General features: G+C 36.4%; 1 protein-coding gene across 3 annotated transcripts; it reads right to left on the bottom strand.

Moving 5' to 3' along the window:
* Positions 1-155: 155 nt before the first annotated feature.
* Positions 156-19838, bottom strand: LOC116412954 (uncharacterized). 3 transcript variants are annotated; one of them, XM_052893956.1, is made up of 15 exons: positions 19667-19838; positions 13218-13408; positions 11670-11848; positions 10829-11381; positions 10190-10340; positions 9580-9727; positions 9339-9447; positions 8775-8857; positions 7860-7951; positions 7050-7170; positions 6394-6629; positions 5631-5834; positions 4331-4457; positions 3723-3846; positions 156-3031 (listed from the first exon to the last, which is right to left on the bottom strand). In XM_052893956.1, exons 1-15 carry the CDS (start codon positions 19752-19754, stop codon positions 2879-2881), a joined length of 2559 nt encoding a protein of 852 aa, XP_052749916.1. In that variant the 5' UTR covers positions 19755-19838; the 3' UTR covers positions 156-2878. The 3 variants fall into 3 exon arrangements, with proteins under 3 accessions (XP_052749916.1, XP_052749917.1, XP_052749918.1); XM_052893957.1 differs by having other exon boundaries at positions 9580-9724; XM_052893958.1 differs by having other exon boundaries at positions 2883-3006.
* Between the last annotated feature and the right edge of the window lie 234 nt (positions 19839-20072).

Below are 20072 nucleotides of genomic sequence, written 5' to 3'. Positions count from 1 at the left end.
CGTTGCCATTCTTGAGGACTCAGGTGTTATTCCTCTGTACACTTAAATTCACGCCATACCCCATCCTTCAAACCGAAACACAGCCATGCAAATACAACTACTTCACGGTTGAAACACGAATGGGACAGAGGTACCCAAGCAATCGACTTTTATACAAAGTCTTTAAAGGATTGAATGAAACATGAATATTATACAAAACAAATATATTAAAAAGACATTATAAACAAATTCCAAAAAAGAATTATTCAGGTAGATTAGTTAACTTACAATGTAAGTGTTGGCATCGAATCTTATTGATGTCTATTGATTTATGTTTTTCTATACTTAGCACAATTAGTAAAATTCAGATAAAATACTATAAGTACCTAAAGCGTTTCCAATATCTTTATAATAAAAAATAATCGTGTAATTTCGTCGAAACTGATAATCTGTATAATATATAAATGAATCGCCGTTCTTTAGTCTCGCTAAAAGTAAGAAACGGCTTGACCGATTTCAATAGATATATATATTTTTTAATTTAATTCGTTGTAATACGGGTGGTAGTTTAAAAGAAAAAAAAAGTTTGACAGCCCCTACTGTTCAGCTGAAAAATAAAAAAATTAAATAATTGATTATTTATGAGAATTGCTACTTCGAAATAGTAATTTTAATAGTTGGCATTAAAGGTATGATTTTTTTTTTATACGACTTAGAAACGTGGAAATTTTTATACGACTTAGAAACGTGGAAAGTGGTCAGCTAGTTTGAAAATACAATCGGCAATAAGATTTTTAATTTTGCTATGTATTTGTTTATCTTAACAACTAGGCTTTATGCATTGTTAGACATATCAAAATTGTTTACTAATTGTGCCAAATAGGTATACAAAAACAAATCATTAATCGGTACGTCTCATCTATCCTTTCTAATCTACATTACATAATTTTACAAAACTACTCTCAGTAACATACTCGCACATTAAAGTACAAAATTCATTATTCAGTTGTTGATAATTTTTACCTAATTTTTAAGCAATTACAAAGAGGTCAATTCGCCTCAATTTTTTGTGGCATTATATTTTCTCTAAGCCTGAACCGATTTTGACAATACTTTTCCCGATTGATAGGGACTTCCATGTCCCTTACTATCCCGTAGGTGTCGTAAGAAGCGACTAAGGAATTTTAATAGGATGGGCAACAGCGTCCCTCTTAAAACAGCACCAAAGTCTAACTGCGGTTGCCAACCCGCTTACAAAGCGTGGCAACTATTGGCAAAATCCCCCTTTTATGGAGCAAATTTATGTCCAGCAGTGGACAGTTCACGGCTGATACAATACAATACTCCCATGTTGGCCTCATATTAATTTTTCACAAATGAAGTGGCCGTTTTGTAGATCATTCATTCATAAAAATTTTGTAAGAACACATTACATTTTGAATCAATTAATGAATAATCCCTTCATTAAAGACGTTTTCATTACATAATTTTAAAAGAGTATATATTTTTGTAACAATTTTGCTAATAAATACTAATAACAAGATGAGAGTACCGTCAAATCGTACATTATTACTATCTTACCTACTTCACTATCTTAATTCTAGTTTTCTCCGTACAAAATGAGCTAAAATTGCTGAAAAAATTACAGCTCCACATTATTTTAAACTGAAGTAATTCGAGAAAGAAATATGATTAAGTCTCCGATTATAAATTATATAATAAACATAATATGCTTTAATTAATAACAAATATAAACAATAGAAAAATAACAATAATATTAGCACATTTCTAAAAGTTATCAAAGTTTGATTCTCGTCTTTCAACTTTTAAATCTATTTAATTGCACTTCAGCTTAGAATTACTTGTACAGTTTATTTATTTAACATTATAAATATTTGCCTGGCAACTGGCATTGTACTGGTAAATAATATCGAAATTGTTTTTTTTCCATTTGTTCTAGAAAAAAAAAACCTAGTTACGATTTCACTTTGATTCGACACAAATGACAATTGAGCCTATGTATGGAGGCATAAAAGATACAAATGGAAAGTTACAGTGGAGTTTTTTTTGTTTTTATTCTTAGATATTGATTCTATGACTCTGGTCTTAAGGGATTTTTTCAAAATTCTACTGTGGAACTAAAAAAATGGTACTAGTGAACAGTAAGAATCTCAAGAAGGCTCAAGAAGAAACACATTGTGGTGTGGATTATTAGTATAGGGGACTAGCGGCCCCGTTCCTAATAATGAGGTCGATTCCGAGACGCCGTTTTTCTAAACTTGTCTCTTAATTAAAATTTCAATTTGATATCACGGCAAAATCTTTATTCCAAGGACCAGTATTAACTAAATTTCTAATAGATTTAATGGCTTGCATTAGATAGTATAAATTTGCCGTGTGGTCCACCCTTTTCTTTCTCGTGGGTGTCGACTAAGAAGTAATTAAAGGAATTTATTGGTCGACGGATAGACTAGCTTCCCCCTTAAAACATCACGAAAGCCTAATTACAGTTGCCAATCTGCTTGCCAAGCGTGGCAACTACCGGCAAAACCTACTAAGTGAGAAGTCTATGTTCATCAGTGGACAGTTAACAGTTGGTATGATGATGAAAATTGCAATAAATTTAGTTCACGATGATCCACAAAATAGGATTTTTAAAATTATCAAATTAAAGAGATAGATTTAGAAAAATGACTGATTTTTGTCTGAATCGACCCCAATATATTGTCAAGACGACCTTCATGCGACATGGAAAACATCGTCGTTAATTCTTATTGAATTCGTCATGATGGACCAACTAACCTGTTTTCCTCCCCACCTATCACTCATTACTGGTGCCCCGCTAGTATATACAGATAGCGTAGGCGGGTTTACCTTTCCACTGTCATCCATGAAAAGACTACGTAGGCTTGGCTTGGTCCCTAATGCGTTGAATCTCGTCCTTGATGGCAGATATGAGCGGCAATGCGGGATCTTCAGCTGGTAGGTGACCTTCGGCGCGGATCAAAGCGGTGTTCACGATCGGCGCTGGTGGCAGGCGAGACGTTAGGGACTGCGCAGTGTTTTCAAATATAATAATTTGCTACACGAATGTAAACGATGTATCCACGCGTACACACATACACACACGCACGCACGCACACACACACAAACGCGCGCGCGCACGCACGCACACGCACGCACGATCACACGCACATGCATGCACACACACGCAACTGTTTGCCAACTCAGTGGTATAAAACCAAAGCACCCATTGCGATATCCCCCATACTAGTCGGATATCTATATTTATTAGGAGCGGGTTCTACTTTTGAATATTATATGTATAGATATTGTAACTATAATATATAGATTTCTTTATACAACTTAGAATGGCAAACAAGCTAACGGCTCACCTGATGTAAAGTGGTAACCGTTGCCTATAGACATGAGCAGTACCATGGACATAATAGAGTATACTGTTTCGCCCATAATACTCCCCATGCGTTGCCATTCCTAAGGACTCAGGTGTTATTCCTCTGTACCCAGTAAATTCACGCCATATCCCACCCTTCAAACCGAGACACAGCCATGCAAACACAACTGCTTCACGGTTGAAACACGAATGGGACAGAGGTACCCAAGTAATCGACTTTTGTACAAAGTCTCCCTCTGGTGAAGGTAAAGATCCCTCTGGTATAGGTATAGATATTCTTATATATTACCCACTCTTAATAAGCAGTGTACATTTGTAAAATGCTTACATGGGGCGGAGTAGGTCCCCAAGCCCTGGCTGGTGGTGGCGCCTTCCTCTCGGTCGCCGGCCTCGTCTGCGACGTCCGTGGCCGGCTTTCAGAGGGGCCTGCTGTACCCGTCCCCGTATCTCTCCTATACAGTGGATAAGCAGTTATAATTATCACTAGCATTTACCTACGACTTCATCCATGTGACCGGGATAAAAAGTAGTCTATTATGTGGGAGCTTTATGAACGCAATAGAATACAAAACAATGATTTTTTGAATTTTTGTCTGTTTGTCTGTACGTTTGTGCACGCAAATGTCAAAAACGGCTTAACCAATTTGAATGCGGTTTTCACTAATGCGTTGCGGTTTGCTGTACTTAACATTTAGTGTTTCTTTCATTTCAATCAATTCATAAATAAAAAAGTTATATCAATTTAATAACTCACATATAAAATGGCATAAAATAACCGATAAATTGAATAGGAAAGCCAGGCCGCATCGCTTGTTTATAATGTAAGTAATTAAGTAAGGCTTTATAAATACAGATTATTCTAGGACGACATCGAAATCATCAGTTCTGAACGATACGAGTATGAATGATTTCTCCGAAAGAACATTAATATCTTACATGTGCGTATCTGCGGAGCGACCGCGTAGAGTGGCAAGCGCGGAGTATGGCGACCCCGGTAGCCGCACCATTTCGTTACGCGCCTGAGCTATCGGCGAACGGTCCTCCACGCCGCTTGGCCCTCTCTCTGTAATATTTTATTGACACTCAGCACCTTGTATGGTAGTGTTTGGGTTTATAGGATGGAATATGGCCGTGAAATTACAATGTACGGAGCCATATCATCATAGTCTTCAGGTATGGGAACACATGAGAAATACCATGGCTCCCATGGTACTGTTCATGCCATCTGATAGGAATCTGAAAAGGTGTGAAAGAGTTGTACCAAGTTTTTTCCGTCTCTCTATCGGTATCAACTGTGTGGTAAGATATTGGGCTGGATGCAGCTCTGTTGAAGATAGTGAAAGCATCATGCATATTCTTATTCCACTTGTATTTCTATCATCAAGCAGCCGTACTTGCGGCTTGTTTTTCGGTTTGAAAGATGGATAATATATTCTTGCATTACCTCCAATTTCTGGGGTGAAAGGGATTGTTAGTAATGGAGACTGAGAATCCCATTGCTAGCAATATACCTAACCAGGTCGACCTCCTCGCGGTTCTCCCTGGAAACCATCATGGTTAATCCCTGATGAATTCATCATGATGGGCTAACTGGCCTGTTTTCATTCTCATCTATCACCCTTCACTGGTGCTCCGCCAGCGTATCCCGTTAGCGCAAGCGGGGTTACCATACCATTTTTACCCATAAAAAAAAAACAATCTCGAAAGTCTCAGGAATAGCAATACATGTGGGGAATATGAATGTCTGTAATTGTGAAGGTCATGATGCTGTTTATACTTATGGGGAACAAGTATCACTTAAATTCTCACCCCATTTTAAATTATAATAAAAATAAAATATAATTTACATAAATATATATTTTCACCAGAGGGAGACTTTGTACAAAAGTCGATTGCTTGGGTACCTCTGTCCCATTCGTGTTTCAACCGTGAAGCAGTTGTGTTTGCATGGCTGTGTTTCGGTTTGAAGGGTGGGATATGGCGTGAATTTACTGGGTACAGAGGAATAACACCTGAGTCCTCAGGAATGGCAACGCATGAGGGGTATCATGGGCGAAACAGTATACTCTGTTATGTCCATCCATTGTACTGCTCATGTCTATAGGCGACGGTTACCATTTTACATCAGGTGGGTCGTCAGCTTATTTGCCATTCTAAGTTGTATAAAAAAATAGAAAATCAAATATAAAACACTTTTTTATACTGTGACGGGGATCTGGTTAAACGTGAAACATACCGGGTTTTTTGTCCCTGTCTCTTTCTGGATCGACTGTAAAAGTATGATGGGATTTGGGGCTGGAGGCAGCGCTGCCAAACAGCGTGAAGGCATCGTCCATAAGTTCGTTGAAACGGCGCCTCATGCGGCCAGCACCCGCCCTTCGACTGCTATCTTCGTGACTCACACCCGCCACTGACCGCGCAGGACTCGATGGTTTCGATGCTGGGAGTTTCGTCATTTAAATAAGAACCCATTAATGCCACTGTTAAACACGGGTCTCTCCCCATAAGATGGGGGTATATCTCCATCTTATAGGGAGAGGCTATAGCTAATATCATCACGTGGGATAACAAACACGACAGCAAACATTGATTTCTTTTAAATAGGATACATATTACATTGTAATAACATAGAAGTGTGAATTGATTCTTGCAGGGAATAAGTAAGAAATTTTTATGGTAGACCTAATATAATATTCCTGGGGGGAAAGGGATTGTTAGTAATGGAGACTGAGAATCCCATTGCTAGCAATAAACCCAACCAGGTCGACCTCCTCGCGGTTCCCCCTGGAAACTATCATGGTTAATTCCTGATGAATTCATCATGATGGGCTAACTGGCCTGTTTTCATTCTCATCTATCACCCTTCACTGGTGCTCCGCCAGCGTATCCCATTAGCGCAGGCGGGGTTACCATACCATTTTCACTCATCAAAAAAAAAAATTCCTATAACCTAACATATTAAAGTAAATCAGATTATCATAAACAAGAATAAAACTCACCATCTTTTATTCTTTGGCAGTGAAGATCCCAGACCAGTGGTCCGATGACACCAGGATCCTTATCAATACTCCCGAGCCTGACTAACTGCGAGGGCATTTGTCTCCGAGGCACTACATCCTTAGACTTGTCTTGACCTTTCTCCTTGGACTTGGGGCTGGTGACTGGAGAGTCTATATCTAGATGACGCACCGATACGGGCTCCAGAATTCTTGAGAGAGGTTCCACTATGTTCCCTCTAATTAAAAAAGTAAGTTTATTATGGTACTTAGAATGGCTAACAAACTGATGGTCCACTGATGGAAAGTGTTATAACCATCACCGGTTATCATCATAGACTTGAACGGCATTATGAATATTACAGAAAATATTTTAATACCCATGGTTAACCCCCCGCCTTTTTATTTCTGAGGATTTTAATCTCCTTACCTTACCATACCCTGCAATTTCTCTGCAATATTCTAAATTTTTGAGCAGTAAAGGAGAAAAATCATTGAAAGTTTCTGAACATTCAAAATTGGCTCAAATGTTCAGGGTTTTGTTATGCTTTGCTCTCAGAATTGGATTGCCTACTTTTTACTATCTCAGGATATGCTAGCATCAGGACTGACATAAGGATTAGCAGATCGGGCAATAGCTGTTTTGTGACATTTATTACCTTGGGAATGAATTGACGGAAGGCATGGAAAGATATGATGTGGGTGTGTGCGGTACAGAAGGCTGACCGCTATCTGAACTATCCACACCAGCTGCCTCTAGAAGACTGTCCGTCGTACCCACTGGAAATATTAAAGAATAAGAGCTTTAGAACACGACGTAAACGTAAATATAGGCTAAAATTCGGTTTGAAGACAATATAATTCCTAATGGTAGTTAGAGACGTTATGTGTGTGTGTGTGTTACATTGATGTAATGGTAAACGTAACACTCGTCATGCCCAGATTTTGCCGAATATATTAGATTGAGTGAATACCTCATTCAGTTTAATAAATTATTGAAAATATTGGGTAAAGAGATATAACAACCTGGTCTGGGGAGGGGGAAGGGATTGTTAGTAAGTCAGGTCGGCCTCCATGCGGTTCCCCTGGAAACCGTGACTATCGTGACTAATTTGTTGTTGAATTCGTCACGATGGGCTAACTGACCTGCCTTTTCATCCTCACCTATCATCTCTCACTGGTACCCCGCCAGTAGGGTTACCATGCCATTTTCAGCCATTAAAAAACAACCTGGTCTTCGAGAATGCAAGCCTATTCTATGATGTCCATGCTACTGTTCGTGGCTGTATTACCATGTATGTTTCATAAGGTAGGCTATCAGCTTGTTTATCATTGCAAGTTACATAAACAAATATATCTTTTGTAATTGTAGAATCTTATTTAGCGGTAACTCTAAATTTAGAATGTCGAATAGAGAATACATATTTGAAAAAAAATTTTTAATAATGATAATTAAATTTTTTTCACACCTCTCTTCTTCTGTGGCATCCTCAGGGCGTGAGGTTTCTTTTGTCGTCTTCGTAGTGCAGCGGCCATCTCTGATACGCCTGATGAACTTGTACTTGAAAGATTTTTTTTTTATTAGAATCTTTGAAATCTTTGAAAGAAAGAACTTGTACTTGAAAGAAACAATTATTTTTTATTAGAAATCTTTGAAAGAAAATGTAGAGATAAAAATATGTTCAATGATAGATGATGAAAGTAAGAGAGACTTCGTTGTGATTAAATAGGTTAAAATGAGCGTCCGAAATTGACGTGATATTTTTCTAGACATGGATGGGTTCGCACGAGCAAAGCTGTCTAATTTCGCATTCCTTTCTTATTTCATAAGAGATCCAGTTCATATTCAATAGCTTATTTCATTTAACGGTTTAACAAACAGTTATGGGATTAGATATACGTGTACTGCCTGGAGTGGAAAAGAACATTTTCTCCCAGTCAAACGAATAAGTGATGAAGTTGCGGGTAACAGCTAGGTGTTAATATAAGGACACTCGGTAGTCGTACAAACGGGAACCCGGGATCCAACATAAGCGCCTCGAGGCACGTCGTGTGGTTTTTAGTGGGTACGAATCCCACACACCCCAGCTGCCCTCCCTCCGGCAGATGGGACGGTTTTTCCGAAGATTTTCCACACGAAAAAAAAAAATAAGGTGTTAATATAAAGCAAATTTATGAAACTGCACAATTGAGTTTAACAGACTTTTATAAATTGTGCATTGTTTCCTTCAACTTGAGAGAATAGTTTTTGTCTCAATAAGATACTATCAAGTTAGGTAAAGTCAAGCACATATCCCGTAATAAAAAAGAAGTGGACTCGGTAGGTGGTGGGAGGGTCCAAAACCACATTAACCGCTCAGCAAATTATGGTATAAATACATTACCTGGAAGCACTAGCTGCTCTATAAATAGGCAATAGAGTACTGCTACTCGGTCTTGTTCTACTTGGAGATACTACGCTGATCAACTGGAACAAATATTATATTTATGTTTGAAAACACGGTTTTTTTTTAAGTCTGTTACGAGTTATACCTCAATATATACAAATAGAGCAACAGTTAAAATCTTAACCCCAAAAATGGAAGAAATTAAAGAAAATTACATAAGCCTCAATTTAAGTGAAGAAAATTAAGAAATTAAACTGATCATAATTAAGATAAAACTATATGGGCGTTAGTTAGTACTTTTTGCATCAGCTGGTCCACCTAATAGAAAACGTGTGTCGCTTATTTGCCATTCTAAATAAGTATAATAAAAAGTACAAGCTCTATTGGATGGAGGAAATCATATGAGGTTTCTATTCCGTTGGATCATTTCAGTTCTGGATATCTCATCAAAACTAGTGGAACAGCAGTTTTGAGTATTATTAGTCTTGAAATCCAAATCCATTGACCAATGCCAAATTAATAGGCAGTATTGTAATATAAACGTTGTGAAATTCTACAGACCCTGCCATCCTTTTCTTCGTGTACTTGCTTCAATTGGTTTCTCTCGGCTTCTCTTAACAGTTCGTTTCTGTATGCACGGAGTGATGCCGCTGATTTCATTGACTTTTTTCTGAAAACAAACAAACTTTTTGAATCACTAAAATATTCAATTATAAATGCAGTTGACAAATTCTTACTACCCATGTCATTATTTTATCTCGTATCATAATTAAGACCATCTTTTAAACTATGAAAAAATTACCTGTGAGCAAAACATAGTAGAACTATTATGACTAGCAATAGTAGCACCGCTATTGTGGCACCGATGGCCAGCGCCCAAAGCTCGGTACCGTGTACTCCTCCAGTACTGGCCTCGCCTTCAAGACCCTCGGCCGCCTTCAAGTACGCTGCTGGCAAAATTTATTGAAAAATTCTTATCTATATGAACTATATTACATAAACACGTATATATATTAATAAGAGACAAGTGCTCTTTGAATGACTGACACATATCGCCATACATAAGAAACAACTAAAGCTAGTAAACATGTTCATTCGCGTCATCCTCCGATACCACTCAACTAATTTTAATGACACTTTGTTAATGTATATTGTTTGCTACGAGAATTTGGATAGTTTTTATCACGATAAGAAAATATTACCCAAATTGGCAGCAAAAAAACATCTGCTGGGTGAGCTAGTCCATACATAAATTTCAAATTCCATCAAGTTCTAACAATCACTAACATCAATTTGAATTTTCAATTGTAAAATGTAATAAACATCTCTTAAAGTGTAAGATTTCTGTGAATATCCAGAAATCAAAGATTTGGAATCTTATTACAGTAAAGTGGGTATTTTAGAAAACTCACGTTCAGCCTTCGTTGTGACGACGGCACCCAACTCGTGTGCCACCTCAGCATCTCTAACCAGCCTCATATCTCTAGCAGCTACTGCCGCCGGCACCGCTCGACCACCCACCAACACCACGTATATTATTTGCACGCTCCCGGATTCTGCTGACTAAATAAACATTATAATATTTATTTGGCAGATCAGAGTATTACTCTGATCTGATATTCTAAAGTGACTAAATTATGCTTTCAATCATACACTTTGAAATTAATATCATCGGTGAGTATTACAATTTGAATCGAATTGGTATTATCGATTCAATAGCCCTATAAACTTTGCATTTACATCGTTGTTGCTATGGAGAGTTGGCAATCAAGTCGACCATCTATTATTTATTGCCGAACATAGACCTCCCCCATAAACTGCAGTGAAGAACGTTTCGAAGTCACGTCACGCGCTAAATTTGACTTGTTTTGTAAATTTTATTGTGGAGCGACTACCTTTTGCATCTCATTATTTCTAAAATATAGTCTCTACGCCATAGAGAGACTCATCTTTTGGGGATGGCTGTTAAACACCACTAAACATTATTTTACTTTATAGTGTGTTTGGTTTTATAGTTTGTTTAGGAAAGATCATAATATTTTCAAACGTACCTCAGTTATATTCTGGATATGCACTTGCACTGGGGGTTGTTGCTCGGGTTTTATAATCTCTCTCTTGAACAATGCTGTGCCATTACCATAATCCGCTTCTAATGGAATATCGATCATTTCCTCCTTATCATATTCCATTTCCTCTCGATCTGATACTTCCCTTTTTCGTACAACATTAGTCGGATTCACTAATATCCATGACTCCACTTCGTTTATTGTTGTAGCTCTTATTTCTGATCTCGATGATGCATTATGTACATTATTAGATGAAAATATCTCAACATTTTCTATATTTAATGGCAACATACTCGACGAACTTGATACTATATCAGATGAAGGCATAACTAAGCTTTCAGAGGCTATAGAGCTAATTGATTCCACAGAAACTACGGTACCATGTATATCGTAATATTTAAAAGGTGTTTCAGAACTAATGGAGTTTACTTGGTTATTATTATTGTCTTTATTTACTACGAACGAGTGAACATCATGTTTCTTCCTACCAGTTGGTGCGTCTAATGATTTGATGATGCCCAGGTGTCGTTCTTGTTGTCTGAAATCGAGTTGATGTATTAAAAAAATTTGATGATTTGAAAGAAAAGAATATCTGAAGAAGTTATTAAATATCAGGATATTCAGGAAATATCGCATATAATGTTTAATTATCACAAGTGGCAACTTAAAATAGTGCCATATACTGTACAGTTTATTTACTATATCGTGTAAAGTTTACTGTATTATTTATTACAATTGTTGATAGATATATTTTTTTATTTGGATGATCAGATTATTCATTGTTACTATAAGCTAGATAAAAACAATATAAGGTGTTAACAGTTACCTCAAAAATGCTTTCTGATATAGTCTTGCGAGCTTTAATTGCAAGCTGTCAGGTGTGGACCCTTGGATGACAGTGAGGAGCCAATAGCGGCGGTCTTCAGGAATCTCTGGCTCCAAACTGTCAGGAACAGCATCTCCACAGTTCAGTACGCATTCCCCAGTGGTCTTGTCAGTCACCGCCTTTAAAATTAACACTTTTATATATTGTGATACAATGTATTCTGCAGTATCCGTGCTATTGTTCATATCTATAGGAAACAGTTATTCGTTCCGTTAGTTATTAGTAACGATATATTTGTGTGTCACCTAATTTGTCGTCAAAAAAATTGTTTACATAGTCTATTTCGATTTGTAAGGTCAGTTTGAACTTACATTCAAAATTTTTCAAGTTAAAAGGATGCCCAACACACGTGTCATGTCAGGTCAGAGTAGAATAGTCAATGAAATCATGTGACTCTCGAACAAGAAGAATTAGCTTCGGTCTCAGGGGGTACAAGGGGGGCATAATATATTTTGTTTTCATGGTGTTCATGTAAACGGTAGGGCATCAGCGTATTTACCACGTTAAAAAAGGTTAACATTATTGTTATGTCAAGTGAAAATTACAGTTATTGAAATGTACCTAACTACAACGCTTATTCAATACAGTTTTTTCAATAGATTGCTCGAATTCATTATCGACATTTTATGAAAAGAAACGATCCAGGTCAATGTCACTATGTATTATGTGGGTATAAGATACCTACGCCTGCGACCCAAATTGGGATCATAGTTTGTATAAAGCGACTCATTATACCTATATAATATTACGAATAAATAAATAAATTGAAGTTGAAGTTGTTATATAAAAGACATATGTTTTTATAAATTATATTTTACAAATATTGGCACCATTATCCCCCTTATTATTATTTTAGATTTTATTATTGTAGAAGTGTAGATGTGGGCTTGATGATATTTATATATATAGATAGATTCAGAAGAAGTGAAAGAAAGAAAGATTTAGTACAAGACTGTATAATGAATAATATTTACAGTAAATAATTCTAGATATAATAAGTCGCGATACAAAATATTGTTCCGTAAAATTGCTAAGACAAGAAGATTGTCAAGAACGTCACTGTTTATTTTTCTGCAACTACGTAGGTTTAAAAGAGGTTGGTAGCCTACATTTTGTTTATACTACAGTATAAAGAACAGTTCTTTAAACTGTATATTTTAAACCAAAAATTCATTTTGACATCAATAGGCAAATTTTACCATTTTCCATTAGATGGGTTCTTAGCTTGTTTACATTTCTAAATTACTTAAAAAAACACTATAAGTTAGCTCAGAATCATTTAAACTTGTTAAAGGTGCCAGTGGCTTAATTTTTCGCAACTTCAAAAAAAAATTTTTTTTGTGTAACAATAGTAAACTCTGAGCTAACAGCTAACTTATACATTTCGGTACAGTAGATATTCATAAAACAGCCCTGAATTTGCTCTGTAGAGACAGATTCAGATTCAGAAGTGGACCTAGATTCTTCTTTTACATCTTATTTACATACCTGTGGCGGGAACGAATCCAGATACACTGTGGCGAGTACAGTGGTTGTCCGAATAAGTGGCGTGGCGGGTTGTGATGGTGTTGGCAATGGGAGATCCGGCGGTGCTGGCGGGCCATCCCCTGAGCCCGTCCAGAAAAAATCTTCGAGACGTGGCGTCTTTTCATGTTGATCCGGTGACACGAACATGTAAACTAATACAAGTTCTTTCATTTTTTGCTTTCTTTTTTACATAACGTAGAATGGCGAAGAAACTGAAGGTCTCATCATCATCATCATCTCAGCCATTATTTGTCCATTGTTGAACATAAGCCTTCCCCGTCAACATTGAAGTTGCCGTTTTTCGGAGCCAAAAAACTATTTTTTGCGATGCAAATATATTTTCTGTTTTCAAATATTTATAATTTTATCAAATATTTAGAATTATTAATGAGACATCTCATCTTACCACTATAATTTTTTATACAATATAATTGAATACGGTTTAATTTAAAAATTGGTGTACATTTTATCGTTATACACCATATTCATTGATTTTCTTCTTCTGAAATACACGTGTACAAAGTGTCTAGCAAAAACTAGTAATTCATAAATATGTCTTGTCATGTTCGATATAGCTGTTTAGTTAGCAAAGTGTACTTATATAGATAACTAGCTGATGCCCGCAACTTTGTCCGCGTGGTATTTGTTATTCCTGTTTAATATGAACCGATGTATGTACCTACATATTTATTTTGTCTGGGAATAGTGGACCAAAATTAATGAATGACATATCGTTCTCACTCTTTGCCTTAGGTCAAAATTACTTTACTTAAGTAGATTGTGTATTAAGCTGTATAAGTTACTGTAGTTTTTTATCTATCCCACGGGAACTCTTTATTTTCCGTGATTAAAAGTATCTACAATGTTAATCGGGGATGTAAGGTATCACCACGCAAAAATTCATTTAAGTCGGTCCAACAGTTTCGGTGATTAGCCCGTACAAACAGACATAAAAATAAAAATTAGAAAAAATCTGAATGTGTTCTATTTCACTTCTAACATTTCCCTATCTCGGTTTTTAGCGTTTTTTTTCTATGTACATACATTCAACGTCTACAGTTTTATTATATATATAGATAATTATCTGTAAAAAATGTAAATATATATGTCAGTTTATTCAACTTTAATAGTATATTCTGAGTGAAACGAAAAAATATACTACAATTTCAGAACAACGTGCAATATTTATTGCAAAATACTTCCATATTTGAGTAATAAAGTGTACAGCAACTGTGACGGGTCGACGTTGCAGGGGTTCCGTACATCGTCGCGTGTTATCGGGAACTAAAGTTTATTGGCCCTACCTGCAAGTTTGGGTAACTTGACTCATGATTTAGTAGCATGTAGCAACTTGAAGAAAAAAGAAACTCGGCGATTGGTATCTCGTATGGACGTATGTGGTTTTAGATTAAAACATGATTCCATAATGTACATATTTTTTTTTTTTACAACACAGGGGGCAAACGAGCATGCGGCTCACCTGATGGTAAGTGACTACCGCCGCCCATGATCACCCACAACACCAGCGGCATTGCAGGTGTGCTGCCGGCCTTTTAAAAAGGAATATACTCTTTTCTTGAAGGTTATGTTGTCGTATCGGTTCGGAAATACTGCTGCTGGAAGTTGATTCCAAAGAATGATTGTGCGTGGAAGAAAGTGCCTTGAAAAACGTAAAATATATGTGCACTAGTTCAGACAGAGGTCGTCCTACTCAAATTCCTTAATGTTTGTAAGGTATTTAGATCTTACAAAGATTGTAATTGCTAGCGATTCTAAGTGATGTGCGAACGAACAGCATTAGAACTTTATTTAAAGACTAGCTTATGCTCCTAACTTCGTATTCGTGGGTTTTGATAGGCCACATCTGTATATTTTTTTTTATTTATGTGTATCTAGAAAAACATGTCGCGTGGTCCCGGCATAGAATGGGCTACCCCTTCCTTTCCCTTGGGTGTCGTAAGAGCCGGCTAAGAGAACTTAATGGTCAAGGAATACAACGTTCCTCTTAAAGCATCATCGAAGCCTGACTGTGGTTACCAAACCTCGTGTCATGCGATCTTTTATGTTTTAAATTTGTTAAAATTCTTGAGAAAACTATTTGATTTTTATGTATGCGTATTTAGACTGAAAATATTTCTCTAATATGAAAATAATACCTACTATTCAATAAAAACATAGCTCCGCCTTATTCTTATGAATTAAAGTTCATTTTCCACGAGGCCTAGCCTGCACCAATCCGTACCATTCGCCGCGCTTTGTACGGTGGGAAACGCATTTCCTCAAATGTTGTTACAAGCAAGCATTTATTACACTTATGTATCGCTATGTTTTTACTTAGGTATCTATACTATTACTGCTAATCTTAGACTATATAGATAGAGCATCGAGCCTCAAATACAGGTCAACTTTTTGTCAGCTAATTGTCTAATTAGCTGACTCGTTGTTTTTATCAGTATTCTATATATTTACGCATAAAATCTATCTTGATGTATTATTTAATAAATAAAATGAGTGTTACACGTTATCACGCAAATATGTATGAATAAGTTGACCCGTTTTTCTCGCAGCATTTCTATGGAGACACTATCTATATAATCTTAGCTGCTAATATAGTATTATATTATTTGTGATATTAGTATTTACACTGTTATATCTATATACCGTGTGGTCTCGATATAGAATGGGCCACCCTTTCCTTTCCCGTGGGTGTCGTAAGAGGCGACTTAATGGTCGAGGGAAAGGCAGCAGCGTCCCCCCTAAAACATCATCAAAGTCTAATTGCGGTTGCTAATTCGCTTTCCAAGCATGACAACTATTGGGAAAACCCTCCAAAAGAGAGTTTTATGTTCAAGAGTAGACAGTTAACGGCTGATATGATGGTGATTATGATCTATACTATAATGCCTAAACTTACATTTGAGAAAACTAAACCAACCGACATACAGCAAACTTTTTAACCGAAAAAAGGTTAGAATTCTCATTCATTTATAAGATGCTCCGAATCATTCACCAAAATCGGATTAATATGATTTAGAATGGCATTTTTTTTAAGAGCATAATACATGAAATATTTGAGACTATAAGCAAGGGGTTGAATATTCTAAATTCCTTAATTATTGTTCACCTACGCTTTATTAAGAAGCTATCTGCAAAGTTTCAAGATTTTAAATTCAGTTGTTTCGGCTTTGCGTTGTTGTATGACTCGGTCAGTCAATCACATAGCATCCTCTTTTATACAATTATAGGTTTTTAGAACTTTTCGAATGTTTTTTTTTATACCACTGAGGTGGCAAACAAGCATACGGCCCACCTGATGGTAAGTGTTAATAAGTAGTATATAGTACCTACTAATTGATCCGATAAATGTTATTTTACTCCCTAACACCACATAAAACCAATTTTTCTTGCACACATTTAAAAAATTTAATTAATAGCAATTGAGTAAAGGCTATTATAGATTATTAGAATTTGTCTTGTGATTCTGATACCAAAGCATTTATCCGATTATAAACATATTTTTTGCAATATGTAAGTATGTAGATATTTGAATTATTTACTTGGCAATTTTATTTACGAAAAAGGTGAGTAAATATGTCAAATCGGAAAAGGCGCGACGCACAGGATGGCACCGACATTATGGGTCATGTCACATTAGTTTTATGGCATCGCAGCATGACAGGTTGTAAATAACGTCACTGGATACTTTGTCCAATTTCAGCCCAATGATTATTTGATCAATACGTGGGTTGGGAGGTGCCTTATGTTCTTGATGCATATTTATCTTTGAAGTCTTTTCTTCTTTTCTTTCTAAAGAGAAATGCAGGAATTATTGTGCAATAATAGTTAATTGATAGCAGCTTATTTAGCCGATGGCCCTAAAAATCGTATTAAAAAAGTACTCGGTCACCCAGAATACCCTTCATATGTTGCCGTTCCTGACAATTAAGATATTATTCTACTGCATCATATAATTTCTCTGACATATTGAGAAGAGCGTGTGGTCACTGCATAGAAGAGGTCACACCTTCCTTTCACGTGGGTGTCGTAAGAAGCGATTAAGGGAGAACAAGGGATGGGCAGCAGCATCTCTCTTAAAACATCTCCAAAGCCTAACTGCGGTTGCCAATCCGCCTGCCAAGCGTGATAACTACTAGCAAAATCCCTCTAGGGGGAGGCTTATGTTCAGCAGAAGACAGTTAAAACCTGGTATGATGATGATGATGATGATTGAGAAGGGTGAATCCTCAAACCAGAATACAGTCATGCAAGAACCGATGCTTGGGAACAGGAACACGTGTGAGTGTTCATTTGGTCTTACCAGAAAAGGTACTGACAACCAAATCTCATACTAACAACAAAAACTAGGTTTACGTTATTGTAAAATAAATGTGGAGCATATAGGTACGCCTACTAGGTTGATGGTAACAAACAAAATGCCATATAATAGCGTTGTAATGGAGACTGTTTCACGCGGTCAGCGCGCGCATCCTTTTGTGCGGACACCGGACGTGCACGAACCGGAGCGGCGCACGCGCACCCGACCGCGGTGACCCTTGCTTTTGATTAATATAATCGTTACGATCTCGTCGTGCTCAGCGGAGATGACGTGTGACCAGATGATGAACATGTTACAAGTACTCTGCAATTCTCTAAAACATCGTATATATTATAGATTTCTATTGAAACTTTCAAGTATTAATAAAAACGCAAACAACGATAAGAAAATGTCACCCTGTACTAAAGTCGTCTGCCTGGGTACATTTGTCCCACTTATATGTTTGAAGACAAGCGATTGTGCTTGTACGATCTGTCTCGATTTAATGTTTAGGATATAACATACGAAGAGTACTAACTAATAGTACATTATTAAACCCTCCATTTCGGTATGGGAGAGATGCTATGCCCAGTTGTTGGTAAAGTTAGGAAAATAGTTATATTACGATGATATTACGACCTACAAAATAGAAAACGGAATCCATAAAAAGTGTGGATCCTCACTTGTCTTGTCTCGTCCTTCTTCATTCCATATACCTAATATACCGTGTATACTACCGGGGGGATAGGAATTGTTAGTAATGGGGTCAAATAGCCCCATTACTAGCATCATACCCTATCAACTAGACTTCCACGTGGTTCTCTTTAGAAACCATCGTGTTTAATTCTAGTTGAATTTGTCAGGATGGGCTAACTAACCTGCTTACATCCTCATCAGTCATCTCTCACTGGTGGCCCTATACTATTATCACCCATTAAAAAAAATACGTGTATACTAAATTTCATAGTGACTGATTAACCCGTTAAAACGTAACATACAAACAAACTTGCTTTCATATTTATAATATTAGTAAAGATAATAAAAACAATTGGTCAAATCAATTTTTTTGTGCAACCGATTCGCATGGATTGCTAATTGTTGAATAGCTCAAGTACAATATTAAGCAGTTGTTTCCGAAATATAATTAGGCACTTTTTCAAAATGCAATTAAACCTAAACATTGTAATTGGAGTATAAGTATGTTGATTTATATGTTTTAATAAATTAATATTAAATATATTCCCATATCGAACAACCGATGGGAAAAAAAATTTTTTGAGTGGTAAACCCGTACAAGTAAACGCAGGGTAGGACGACCCCTCACTAGATGGAGTGACATCCTCAAATGTATTGAAGGGAGTCAGTTGATGTAGATGGCATAGGACCGTTCCTTATGGCAGTCTATGGGGGAGACCTATGTCCAGCAGTGGACGGATAATGGCTGAAATGATGAGGATGATGTTCTCATAGTACCAACATAGATGTATCTACGTGAATTATAGGTAACAAAACGTAACATATTGGCGTCGTATCTTCAAACTATCTCTAGAATTAAATAAAAATTTTAATTTAATATCACATAAATCTATTAACTAACTATACGATCAATATGCATTTTTAGTAGGTTTAAGTCAAAATTATAGACATAAGTTTACAGAAATGACGCTCCAGAATTTGCTTAATCTTTTAGTCCAGAAAACGGCGGTATAACATTTTTACTGACTGCTTTTGTTGTGGTGAATAAAAAAAAAACAGTTGGTTTGTCGTAAATTCACGAGTGTATACTTATGACAGTGGGCGAACTTACCACCGAGATTTATTAGGGTGTTATCGTCACTGGAAAGTTAGTTAACTCAATAAATTGATACAATCTGAACATTGGCCCATCAGAATCAAAATTACCATGTGATATTTAAATAGTTAAAATAGTAGACACAAACTCCAGATAGAAATGTTCAGATAAGATGTTTAATTAGTGCAAATAAAATAAATAAATATAGAATTGTTATTAACATGTGCTGACTGACACTATTTTGTGCTGTAATGTGCTGTTATATTACTTTTGTTTGTTAACCTACGAATAATGCTGACTTACGTTTATCATCGCTGTCATATTCTTCGGCAAAAATATATTTAATAATACAAGTTCCTAATATGTTTAACAAAAACGTTGGTTTGTACATGTTGTTTCAATTTAATTATTAAAAAATTAGACACCAATAATTTTATTTATTTTATTTATATTCGATAGAATTTTTTTTATTTAAATTAGGTGCGTCCGAAAATCCACATCGTGCTTGCACATATTCGCATTGAGTTATGTTCTACACAATGCCAGATGTATTATTTGTTCACTCATTAGAAAATGTTATTCATTGCAGCACCAACTAACGACCAAAATCGCCAAAATACTACTGTGCGTGCGTGCTTTGGGATTGTTACAGCGTTGCTATGCGACAGATAAAATCAAAATAACGCGCGCATTCGCGTTAGTCGCGCCA

This window comes from Galleria mellonella, unplaced genomic scaffold (genome assembly GCF_026898425.1).
Source record: "Galleria mellonella isolate WM207_F2 unplaced genomic scaffold, CSIRO_AGI_GalMel_v1 utg184, whole genome shotgun sequence".
Taxonomy (NCBI): domain Eukaryota; kingdom Metazoa; phylum Arthropoda; class Insecta; order Lepidoptera; family Pyralidae; genus Galleria; species Galleria mellonella.
This window is presented reverse-complemented; position numbering and strand designations above follow the sequence as displayed.